General features: G+C 42.1%; 1 protein-coding gene across 4 annotated transcripts in view; it reads right to left on the bottom strand.

Moving 5' to 3' along the window:
• Window positions 1–13,363, bottom strand: part of SUSD6 (sushi domain containing 6) — a 91,365-nt gene that overhangs the window by 56,240 nt on the left and 21,762 nt on the right. For all 4 annotated transcript variants that reach the window (XM_067296547.1, XM_067296551.1, XM_067296548.1 and 1 more), the window contains exon 2: window positions 331–518. In XM_067296547.1, coding sequence (XP_067152648.1) covers window positions 331–451 — 121 coding nt within the window. In that variant the 5' untranslated portion in view covers window positions 452–518. The remainder of the gene's footprint in view (window positions 1–330; window positions 519–13,363) is intronic.

The following is a 13,363-nucleotide window of genomic DNA, read 5'->3' on the forward strand; positions in this document are numbered from 1 at the left end:
TGAGAATCTCACTCAACAAAAATGTGGTCCATATTCTTGAGACAGTCCAAATGCCCCCAGCTGCAGTGAAGATATAAGAAGGGAGAAAAAAGGCTGAGGGAATCAAAATGGCAGGGTAAAGAAGAAGCACTCTTATATTGCTAGTGTAAAGAATAGTTCAGTTCAGACACTGCCCTTTACTAAGCAGTAGCAGTGGAATTTCTTTCCTGCGGGTACTGAAGGATGTGTTCAACTACATCAGCCATCTCCATTTTCCCCATAGAAACATAAAGCCACCTCCATACTTATACACCTCCCCCTCCCTGCAGCATAGGCAAAGGCTTCACTTACCTGTGGCCTGTGCTTCCACAATAAAGGTACCAAAGATAACTAGCAGAAGAAATAACCCATGGCTAGTCAAGGCAAGAGACGATCCTGTGCTGCTCTTTGGTGCTACCATTCCATGGCACATCTTTTACCCACCAAAGTTTCTTTTAAAAAAATCCCCGAAAGTTCTGGTTGATTAGGAGCACCTCAGTCTACAAAAAAGACATAGAAGGAAACAGTAAGTGTTAAGTCATACACATCTGCTATATCCAGAAGAAGGAAAGGGGAAATTCAGAAACAAACAAAAACAGCATTTTGTTTGTTCTAGAATTTTGGAATCTTACTAAGCAAGTATTCACAGTTCACAAGGAAAATAGGAGCAGAAAAGGTGATCTTCTGCATAGGAAATCTTAAAAGCAACCAGAACTTTTCACTTGCCCTCTAATATTTCAGGTCTGAAAACTGCATAGCTTACAATTAATTTTATATCTTCCTTTCAGACAATCCCAGAGAATGTAGCATCTGGAGAATTTGTTTCAAAATAATTTCAAGAGAACCACCCTTCCTACTCATCCACCACCTTTCAGAAGGTCTCCAAGACACAGAAGACTACCAGACAGCTATGACAAATCAAACACTTCCTCAGCCACCTGGAAAGGCAGAGCACATCTGACAGCCAGTTGGCAGCAGACAAACACACAGTTAAGAGGAGGAATGTAAAACAGCTTGCAAACCTCAGGTATAATGTTCTGACAGTATAGAGTATAGCAATTAAAATTGCAGGATGTGACACTATTCATACCTGAGGATTGAGAGATTCAGCCATAGCCTATCAGACATTGTCACACTGAAAACACATTAGTACACAAACACAGCTCCAGCAGCAAAGGGCACTTGGGAAATCATGAATGCACAAGTTGAATCCCTATTTTTAATGAAGAAAAAGACTGGACAGAATACAAGTCCCACTGACTTTGTATGGTTTTAGCCTGCAAGACCTATAATGGTGAATTTGGATCTGGATGAATTACAACATCATGTACGAGTCCAATGCTCCGAAAGAAGGTCAGAACTAAAGCTGTGTGTACCTGTGTTACAAAGAAAGGTATAAGGATAACTGTTCAGTGATACAGTCAAAATATATGGAGAGGCATTTCAGCACTCCTTCTATCATGCTGCTCCTTACACAAACACGTAAAGTTTTCAGGAAAAAGAATGAACTTGGGGAAAAAGAATGTTTTCTTACACTTGCCCACAGGAATACTTTCCATGTGGGGGAACCCCATTCAGCCTATTTCTTCAGTTAAATGGATATTTATACTGGAGGAAGATATTTGGGCCAGATTTCCTAGGGAAATTCAAAACTGTTGGACAATTTCAAAAAATTTTGAAAGAGATGTAGAGGCAGGTATCATGCTCTTTCACACACTGTGAGAACAGATACGAGACCTGGATTAGTGCCCCTATGAGGAAAGGCAGTATGACATTCAGACACTTAGCCACTCCTGAGATGAAGTCAGCACACCAGCACTGAACAGACAAACACACAACTCAAACAGCCAAAACTCACATTGCCAATTGCTTAGGAAAAAAAAAAAAAAAAAAAAAAAAAAAACACTGTGTTGTTATGGGAGGGGATTGGCAGATTTGTCATTAAACCCAGAAGTCTTCGAGGTAAATGAAGATTTCCCTAGTTCCACATCAGCATTTTGTTCATATTTAACTCAAAAGAGGGCCGATCTTTAAAATTTGGATCTTTCAAGTCAATTAGTCTGTCAAAAAAGAATCCTTCTGTGTGTGTGTCTGTGCACACACACACACGTGACATGTGCACAGAGACACACACCAGTAATTCAGTTTGTGGTCTGTAACATGCATTAGATTACAATGTATGCAAAAAATCGCAGGAAACCTTGCTAGGAACTGAATGCCATGGCTGAATTTTTCTTCTGTAGCAATAGGATAAAAACAGAGAATAAGTACTAGGCTGTAAAAGTGAAATCAAAACCCTTATCAAGAATCACTTTAAAAGATCTGCTAGCACAGCCAGCAAACTTTGAGCCAGACTAAGATGACATTTAAATTGACACGTGACAAGCCTGGAGCTGATGCTACAACAGGCTCTGTGTCTGCCCCTTTAGCTTCTTGCTTAATTTGTAGAGGTAGGGAGGGAAACAAAGCTGCCCTGTTCTGCCCCATTCGACACCTGGAGCACAAAAGACAGATTTCTCATGTGTTCCAGGGATGAGGATACAATGCTTTGTTCAGACTCAGTCATCCTACCATGCAGAAAGGATTAAGGATGCTGCCAGTTACCTTCCACAATTCCTTCAGCAACAATTAGAACAAGGAACGAAAAATATTTCTCTTTGAAGAAAACTGAGATATAAAGAGCCATCTAGTCTGTACATTCACCCCCTCCACTCAAGTCAGATCTCCTGCATGGATTTCAAGTTCATATTCAATTGGAAAAGGTCAGCATCTCTGAGCCAACAACTGGCCTCTTTCTTCTAGGAGTCACTGTTCTATGCTGAATTACAGGTCTCAGAATGTAATGCACCATCTTAAGCAAATAACCCTTCTGATTGCATAAAGGCAGGCCTGCCCTCCCCATCCCAATCTGATGAAACCTTATTAGCATAACAAACTCTGCAAGTCTTGCAAATGTATATTTTAAAGGCGGCCAGCCCTGCCTTTGGGAACAGTGTCTGCTGGATGACTTGTATTAGTGGACAGAAGGAGAAGTAGGGAAGACAACATGCGAGTATCACAGAATTTGCTGTGACATCTGAGGTGTGCTATGTAGCCGTCGAGGCATTTTCCTCTCCCAAAGATTGCATGTGGAAGTTAGTCGTCTAATTTTGGTATCTGAACTACAGCCAGGTCAGAGACACCTAAAGCAAGGATATCCTCTGGGGGAATCAATTATTGCCTATTCTTGATTCATTAATGGATTGCTTCAAAGCACAGTGCTGTTTGTCTCCTTTTTCCAAGGCCAGGCATGGCTTCCTCATTGCTTTTCTGCCACCAAGTCCCAGGTAGTCAGGAATCTTGTCTGTCAGAGATGCAGGGCTGCCCCACAAGGAATGCTGTAAGTTGATGCTGCTGCACCTACAGTAACACCCCACCAAGCTGATTTAGTTCACTGTGGGATTTGAAAGAGACAAATGCAGCAAAACACTTTTGTTGAAGGCAACACTGATAAACCCTTTGGAACTGCTAAAAAACAATAGGCACAGGTACTGCCTGTGAGAATCCTCCCTCAGGCTTCAGCCCAGGTACAAAACTAGTTCCCAGCCTTGTCTTTTCATTAGCAAAATCAGAAGATCAAAGAGATTCTGGCTAGATAAAAAGGTATCCTTTCTTCCCAGAGGGGAGCTGCTGGTTGGGAAACTATTTAGACAGACATTCAATTCTGAGAGCTGACTGTTGTTTTAGCACATTCCTTAAACCTACAGCTCAGGGGGAAACAGTTTTCATAACAACTTTTCAAGCCTCTGCCTCCAGAGGACAGCTTGCAACACCCAAATAGTCAGCTGAGGACCTGTAGCACTGCAGGTAGCCATTTTCTCCTAACAACAGTAGCAACCCACTTTTATACAGACATGGCTACCCTCAACTCTGTGCTACACTCTAGAAAACTATCTTTCTTGCCCCCACCACCTATCTCAGTGCATCTGAACTACAGCTTGGAGGAAGTCTTGCTATCTGGTCTCACCACTGCCATAGAAACAAAGAACTAAAGCTTGCTAGACTGGCAAGCCTTACCTCAGGACAGAGCTTGGTGTGCTTTAGAGAGAAAATAAAAGCTAATAAGGAGAAAAAAAGTGCTTTGCCTGTTTTAGCTTTGCCAGCATACATTGTAGAGCACACACATCTATCACCACAGACACACTCTCAAGGAGATAGCTTAATAAATCATAAGCTTATGTAAATCAAAGTGATTTCCCTGTTTATATGCAGTGCTAAGGAACAGGCTGATTTCTTTAATGGATCCTAGCAACTGCAAGGCAGAAGCCTACCATAGCACGAGTGTATGGGGTTAGAAGACTTCAGACCTATTTCACATGCCACAGCCCAGGCTAAGGGGTTATGGGAGAATGAAGTTTAAACAGAGATGTTTTCAGAGATAATATTCAATACAGCCAGTGGTTCCCATAAATACAGTAGGGAGAAGAAAGGAGGTTACAGTGTTTCAACCAATAGAGGGTTGTGGGTTTTTTTAAATGCACGCTGAGAAACACCTACTAAAAATGGACAAGAAAAATAAACTGTCCTCTGTGGCTGCAAAGTCCACAGCCACACACCCTCTTAGAGAATGCTACGAACAAGGGAAAAAATACCCATGGCTTCCTGGTTGCAATCATCTAGGGCTCTTTCACACCTCATGGACCAAATATTGGAACCTGAAATTTTGACATCGAGCAACCTCCCCAGTGACACTTCAGTGTTAGACCCTCTCATTGCATTTCCAGCCCAACTCTCACAACAAAGAGCCAGCTGTTCTGACACAGCAGTAGTTCACTTCTACATGAACTCCCTGGAGCAGACATTAACTTCCACTGAAATCATGCAGGCCAGATTTCCCACTCAAACTATAATCAGCCCTTTCCAACAAAGATGATGCATGCACATATGACAGCAGCTTTTCTAAGACTAAGTTGTTTCGGGACCTCTGCCATTTCTCTTCTAGACCTTTAGAAGTTGCCAATTCCTACTCCTCACTCCAAAATAGTCATCCTTCTTGGTAAGAAAGTATGCATTTTCCTAGGACTATGATTAATTTTCTGATCTCATTTCACCACAGCAGCAGTGCTAGGTGCCTGTGGAAAAGCGCTCTTTGAAAGGCCATATGCTCAGGACACATGGAAGGAACCAGATTTGGGTAGTTCTAGTGCACTGAGGACATGGGATGTGGGGGGAGACAGTCTGAGACACTCCAGTTGCTCGAGATGCCTGGCAAGGATACGTCCTGTGTCACTGTTGCTGGAAAACAGGTCTTTAACTTGGGTTCTTCAGCATTTGTTTAGGGAAGTATTTAGTATGTCTGGAATGCTACTAGCTTGCTTTTAAATACCACACTTGAAACTTGCCCAAAAAAATGAGTTATCCTCAGGCACATCAGAAACCTCTACTTTAACCAGTTTGTTTCCCCTTCACAGAATAATATTTAGAAATTGATCGTTCTCTTGAATGCACACAGCAAAGACTGTGTCAGCAGGATAAGTCCTGGGTGTGTACAACGTACCTTTCAAAAGGCTAATCACAAGGATTGTTCTTGCCTTGTGGCCACGCGGCAGGTAGAACCTAACGTGAACAGCAGCATGTTCACAGAATTTAACTTTCACCCATAGTCACTTTGTTTTAAAGCTTGACTACTCATTGAAAACAGGCAAAAAAAGGATTTAATGGAAACAGTCATCATCCTCGGCTTCTTCACAAGAAAAGTCCCAGTGTCAGCAGAGGAAAGAAATCCCTAATTCTACTTAGTTTCTGTAATTAAAACAATTTAATTGAAAGCTTTTAGAAACAGAACTATATTTTTAAAAATTTTGTGATAGCTTCAGTTTGTTTAAACTGTTCAATTAAACTAGACGCACACAAAAGAAAAAACAAGCATTCAAAATTACCTGAAGGCAGGGTTTAAGTAGTATCTTAACAGCCTGATTTCTCAGTACAGCCAACTCTCAGTTATCCAGGAAAATTGGTAGAGGTGGAAGAGGAAAGGGAAAGACCAAATAAGCTATGTAACCTGTTCCCCCACACACACCCCAAAGCAGACAATATAGAATGTGTGTGGCTGGTAGCTTAATTTCATACCTTCACCTCTGAATTACAAAAAGGCAGATTTCTGCATACAACAGACATGGTGTAAAGCAGAGGACTGAACTGCACATACCCCTGCTACAGTAGGGAATCATGAGGGCAGACAGAGCTGCTTATTCCACAGACCAGAATCCACCCGCATCCCTGGCAGAGCAACCTTATTGCAGGCTGTAGTAGAACCTGAATTGTTGCGCTTCCCCCTTCATTCCTGAACTGTGCCACAGGGCCTGGCCCAGGGCCTGCACATTCAGCTGTTTCTTTTATGTGCACATCTCATTTTAGCCTTCACCTCCTCTCTCTCTCATCATGGTTTCTGAAATACCACCACAATTTTGATACTGTAGAACACCCATTTTCAAAATGAGACATTAGCAAGCTTCTTTCTGAACAAACTCTAGACAGGACAAATTCAGAAATTCCATTTCGTCTCTGATAAAAGGCACACATCTACCCACAGCCCCCTTAAGGCACGCTTAAGCCCTAGCCAGGAAACTGGATTTTTCACTGTTGGATAACCAGTTCCTTACAGTTGGGAAGTTCACCCCAACACCCCTGCCCAAAGTGAATAAACTTGCAAGATCCACCAGTCTGTGTAGCTCATTCCCCAACCTCTTCCTCTTCTCTCTCCTTCCTATCACAGTTCAAAGTTCTGTTTGCATTAGGTCATGCATTTACACCACTCCCTCACTTGCCTCCTTATCTCACTCAAAACGTTCCCCAAGAAGTCATCCTGAGGTTAGCCCAACATATTCCCTTTTGTGGGCTAAAGGCAGGGACTGCTTCCTTCCTCCATTGATTTCCCTCCCTTGCACCAGCTGGTGCAAGCCTTTGCCTATGAGGCTTCTTCCCTCTGCAGCCCAGAGAGGGCACACCAGGCTCAAAGAGATTCCTGAGTGGTTCAAACATACCACAAACCTATACAAAGTCACTAGAACTGCAACTGTCCCTTCAGAGGTAAGAAACCAAGTGGCAGTGTTTTCACAAGAAAGCGCGCAGGACTGCCCACAGGGTGGTACGCAGTACTCTTCCCTGTCTGTTGCATGATGGAAATTCTGAAGTTAGATGTGGATTAACCCCAAATGGTTTAACACTCCTTGGCCAGTGTGATGCACAGGGGAATTTTTAAGTATAACAAAGAAGCCCAACATGCTGCTACTGCTCAGGGCACCTTGCCTGCCAGCTTCCTCTGTTCCAAGTTATCCAGTCAACAAAAGTTAACAAGAAAAAAAAAGGCCTGGAGCCTCTTTGAGAAACACTTGTGCACATCCAAGCAGCAGCAGAAAGAGACACTTCAGATCCTTCCACCCTCACCCACCCCTTAAAAATTTCCCATGCAGCATCCCCTTGAGAACCACAAGGTCCATTGGGGCTTTTTGAAGTTTTTGTTTGTTTGTTTGTTTTTTTAATGTAGGAAGAACCGTTTGTGTTCAAGTTAACCAAGTGGGGGGGGGGGCTTCTGATCCTTCAAGGAAAACCAGAGAAAGTGTATTCTCACTGCACACTCTAAAAGTCCATTGCTACATTGTTGTCAGTTGTACTTCACAGATATGCATCTCATACAGTCTAAATTGCTATTTCATTCCTTTTACATGTTATATCAAAGATTTAAGAACAAACCAATGAGGCATATCACCCTGAAATTCTAAATAAATCTGTGTACTGCTGCAGTAAATTCCACCTTCCCAAAAAAACATCAAAGCAGGCCTCAGAAAAATGTGCTCTACTTCACAACTGAGTGCATCAGATATCCAAGTGCAGAGGACACACTCTTAGCAAGGTACTCTGCTGACACTGTCAACACACAGTAATTGAAGCAGCTTAGATTTTTTTAAGCCAGAAAATGTTTCCCATTTGATTCACTTTCCCATCCTGTGACACAGCAAGGGGAACACCATAGGAGGGCTTGCTTTAGGATATGGTTTTCATTCTTGATAATAGTATCACTCTTATGGCTTTAGAAACAGAGTCAGAGACAAGCTGTTAGAAACACTGTCAGAAACACTACTCAGCCCTGGTGAGGCCCCATCTGGAGTACTGCGTCCAGTTCTGGGCTCCCCAGTACAAGAGGGATGTGGCACTACTGGAGCAAGTCCAGCGAAGGGCTACAAAGATGATTAGGGGACTGGAGCATCTCTCTTATGAGGAAAGGCTGAGAGAGCTGGGCCTGTTTAGCCTGGAGAAGAGAAGGCTGAGAGGAGATCTTATCAACGTGTACAAGTATCTGAAGGGAGGGTGTCGAGAGGATGGGACCAGACTCTTTTCAGTGGCGCCCAGCGACAGGACGCGAGGCAATGGGCACAAACTGAAACACAGACACTTCCATCTGAACATGAGGAAAAACTTTTTCACTGTGAGGGTGACAGAGCACTGGAACAGGTTGCCCAGAGAGGTGGTGGAGTCTCCTTCTCTCGAGATATTCAAAACCCGCCTGGATGCAATCCTGTGCAATGTGCTCTAGGTGACCCTGCTTGAGCAGGGGGGTTGGACTAGATGATCTCCAGAGGTCCCTTCCAACCTCAACCATTCTGTGATTCTGTCTTGTGGAGACCCTTCCTGTTTCCAAGGGCTGTGGTGGTCATGCTAGGCCCAAAGTCACAAAAGATTTGATTTGTGACTGAAAAATACTGGCTGGTTTTCCTTGTCTTGGTAAGTCTGGGAGAAAGTCCTAGGCACCATTGTCTTCTCAAATTTTAAGAAGTTTCCCTGAAAGTCACAAAATACCATTGGAAATTTTTTTTTTTTTTTTTTTTTTTTTTTTTTTTTTACTTAGGAGGAGGTAGAGAACAGAAGACTCAAAATCTGATTATCCTTCCAAATAAGGAAGGAGAACCTAGTTACAGCCAGCTCAGTTGCTATGAACTTCTAGGCATCAGTAGAAAGGAATAGCAGTGTCATGGATGGAGAAGGGGCAGAGAATTAGACAAGTTCATATAATACAGCACCTCCAATGCATAACAGATTTCAGTGCTGTTATAAAAATGCTCATAATGATGGGGTTATTTAACCAACGAATGAAGAGAAGCCAATAAATAAGAATACTGGATCTGCTTTACTGGATTTTTTTTTTTAAGCATACTGGCATCAATACAAGTCAGAAAAGCAAATGTGGACATGGGTTAAACTAGACACTGGGGAGTAACTGAGAATGCGCCTCTCATGCAATCCTTCCCAGCTGATTTTTTTTAAATATGCTTTTATTTGGAAGAGCATTCCCTTTGGAAACTATTGTTTCAGCATTTTTCTCCTGCTGCACTGCATCAGAAGCTAGGTTTCATACTTTCAGCTTTAATCAGTACAACAGCACATTTACAGAGGACCATATGCACAAAATGTTCCAGAACAGTTTCCAAAAATAATAAATCCTAAAAAGGAAAACTCACAGTAAACCAAAATGGCTTCAGGGAAGCAGAATAAAGAAAAGCAGTGTAAAGGCAAAACATCTTGAAAGCACATACAAGTTTGAAATGATGCTTCTAGTAAGAACAGGATTCTCAAAGCAGCATTGGGTTGGCAGCACTTTTATATCCAGGATGTTTTTTTTAATTTATACAGCTGTGTTGATCTGTTTCAAGGAACACACCACAAGGCCCATATACAGTAAAGGCTTGTTTTATATTCCCTCACTGCTAGAATGTGCTTCTCCCCACCCTTACCACTTGTTGCGCTTCCATTTCAACTGATGTGGCTGAAAGCATCAGTCTGCTGTACACGCAGCTGCAACGCCACGGAGCAGAACAGACATTTGAAGAGAACACCCAGCTGGGAAATCTTTTTCCTATCAAAGCCCTCTATGCAACTCTCAGTGAACTGGTTTGCCACTTAAATAAGGAATTATACTAGAAGATGGAGACACTCTTTTACATTTATTCCTAAAGGTACAGCTGTAAGACACAGCTCACAAGGAGGTTACAAGCTGCTGTTTATTGCCAGATATGAAAATATCCACTTATCCACCCCTAACAGGTGATGACACTTCCGTGTAGTGCTCAATATCTCTATCACAGCTCATATAGGAAGTTCTCCACAGTAGACATGTTCTAATATCAGGCCTTCCCAGGCTAACAAACACTTGATATTCGGATGTCAGTGCAAAGTTCTTTTCGAAGATAAAAACACACAAACCACCCCGAGAAATAAGACTATAGGCTCAGTATTCCGAAAACAGCACCTTCCAACAATCTAGTGCTATTGGCTAAACTGAGAAAGTTAAAAAGAGTTTCAAATCCTGGTTCTAAATTTAAACATTGCATTTGGGATTTTAACAGAGAACTGTTTCAATACATTTTAATGAGGAAAGACAGGCCTTCAAAGGTCTGAGCTCAATTTTGTATCCATTAGTTCACCATGTCTCTAACGCTTTTGCTACTACTACTACAAAAAGTTTCCTGTTTTTCCTATTTAGGATGTATTGTTCTAATGTCACAGACAGACATGAAATTGCTATAAACCCTCGCTGTGACAGAGACAGATTATAGTAATATTGGATACATTTTACTTTGCAGAAGCCAGCCAACTTACTGTTTTGTCAGCATACAATTTAAAAAGGAAAATTCAATTTTGCATTGTCATTCAAACCACTTGTAACTAAGACTAAGATCAGCATAACATTTACACACAGACCCTCTCCCACACCGACAATACGCAGACTGAATGAACCCAGCTCACCTCTGCGAGTGTTCATTCAGACCTACACATAAAACGCAAAAGATTTGAGACTGATGAGTTAAGAACTATCCTAGTAACACGAAAAACACTGCTACAGAAGAACTATGCACAATGCACAAGACTGTCAGACTTTGCAGAAGTCTAAGAAAGCTGAGGAGGAGATTGGAAAGGGGGGCATGCATGTTATTGCCTTAATAGTACCAGTGTTGAGAGGGATCTGCTTCATGGAATTAGCCAATGTTAAGGATTTACATTATTTTTAGATATTATTAAAGATTAACTTAAGGTTCACAAACACCTTTATTTCAAAGGGCAAAAAGGAATCGTCTGCTTATTTAGATAAGAAATGTCTAAATCCCCGCTTCCTAGACAGAAATTCTTCTCCTTCCACCATTGGCCAGGAACCAAGAGGAGGGGGAAAGGGTATCAGAGGAATCAACCAGTCCTGAAGAACTTCAGAAAAGTGATTAATTTAATTAAGATTTCTTTCTAAAACCACATCTGAGCCACATGCTGGTATGTCTAGGTGAATTGCATAAGAAATCATTTGTCACAAGGGTCAGAACAGAATTCTAGAAACCTTCTGAAAAGGTTTCAAGCCTTCAGCTGGGTAGTACAACTTATCTTGACTTGATAACATCAGGTCTTTCCCCAGCAATGCTTGGCTTGCTCTTGTCACCTATAAGTAGCCAACAGACTTTAGGCAAGCCTGATATTTCACTAGAATCAAGTTGGAGAAGATTTGTCTTTAGACAGCACAAATGTTGGCAATAAAGGTTGGAGCTATCACAGGTCTATCAAGTCTGTTTTCCTGTGTTTGAATACTGAGACACATTCACTCATTCAAGAAAATGAAACCCACATGCTTTCTTAAAGCAGGATCTCCTTCTTCACACTGCATGGACCACACTTAGTATAAGACACACTGGCTGTCAAACATAGGAAAAAAAGGTTAAGAAGGCATTTTAGCTGCAAGACCTTTCCATGCTGTGCAATAAAAAAACCCACAGATCTCTCACACTGCCTTTTCTTCCTCTGCATGTACACCCTCTCCAGCCCCACCCCCCAAAGAAAGCCTTTTGGCAGAAATGTCATTTCTTATCCCATTCTCTCTTTGGCACATGCATTTTAATATTCTTTTTGATACATTACAGCTAATTGTTCTGACTCACTATGGAAGTCTGTGCAATGGAAGAGATGCACACAAGAAACCTGGGGCACATGCCAGAGGATAAACTTTTCCATCAGAAAAGCATGTGCCTAGGAAAACAGATCTCACAAACACTTCTTGCTTCATTAGTATTTGCAGAGCCACAGGAGGCAGAAGGCTGAGCCCAGGAACAGACCACACTGCGCTAGGTGCTCTATGAACACAGAGCAAAAAAGACCACTGCTACAGCAACATTATAAGGTAGCACAACACAAAGAGACAGACTGGGAGAAACTGCCTTTTTAATCTGAGCCATGACTGGTTCCCTGGGATCTTATTCTCAGCAGGTTCTTGCAGTTTTCGCACCCAGTGAAATCCAGAGCTATTTGATCACCTGCAAGCATGCAATAAAGATCTGTACCATGCCTGTTTTTAATGCTTTCCCTGTTCATTACAGTGGAATCAGAATTGAAAAGGAAATTAAAAGGTCACTGAGATATGTGAGCTATTTCTGTCACAGAACATGCCAATAATTTGGCACAGAAGCAAGGATCAGAGAGCTAGACTGCTTGGAAACAGGCTAAGGAAAACACTTCCCTCAAATTCTTATCAGTAAATATTTAACTCCATTTTTATTTTTGCAGCTACACTGACATTGGACTTGATACTTGTTAATTTATAGAACCAGATTTATGAAAGTAGTACAGACTAAGACTGCATATTCATTACTTCCCTTGCCACTTGCTCTTCCCCATTCTAGTTCCCAGTTCTCCTCCCTCATCTTCAAGGCTTAACACAGCCTAACCTCTGCTTTCATTTCTCATGTTCCTTCTCAAGGAACTACCACCACACCTCCTTACCCTCTCTGCACAAACTTCAATTCACGCTTCACACACAAGAATGAACCTTCCCTCTCCCGCAGTTCCTTGTGCCATTTCCTCAGCTGAACTTATTAACAATGTCTCCAAGACTTCCCATGCCTGAAATGCCCCAGGGCACACAGGAATGAGTTGGTAAGGTTTTGAGGGCAGTTACTCTGTGTATTTTGCAAAGGTTCTGTGTGGCTGCTGCATTAGCAAGTTATATCTAGTGAGACTTGTGTGCACACCTCCCTTTCAACGGGGGCTGATTTGTGCTCTCACTTTTTGAAGCACAATGAAGAGATGAACTGCATACTCTGAGCAGAGGCAGCATTCCTTCATGCAAGGGGTTATCACCATCATATAAATATCTGCATGAGATTTTCCGAAACCACAACTGGGAACACAAGAATCTCCTGCTCCAGGGGAAAAGGAACCAACTGGCTCCTCTCCAATGCTTTCAGAAAGCTTTTATTTATTTATTTGGGGGGGGGAGGGGAGGAGAACTGTTCCCCGATTTAGGCAAAACCTATCCACAAGCCTATACCCTCCTCCT

Source organism: Apteryx mantelli, chromosome 4 (assembly GCF_036417845.1).
Source record: "Apteryx mantelli isolate bAptMan1 chromosome 4, bAptMan1.hap1, whole genome shotgun sequence".
NCBI lineage: Eukaryota > Metazoa > Chordata > Aves > Apterygiformes > Apterygidae > Apteryx > Apteryx mantelli.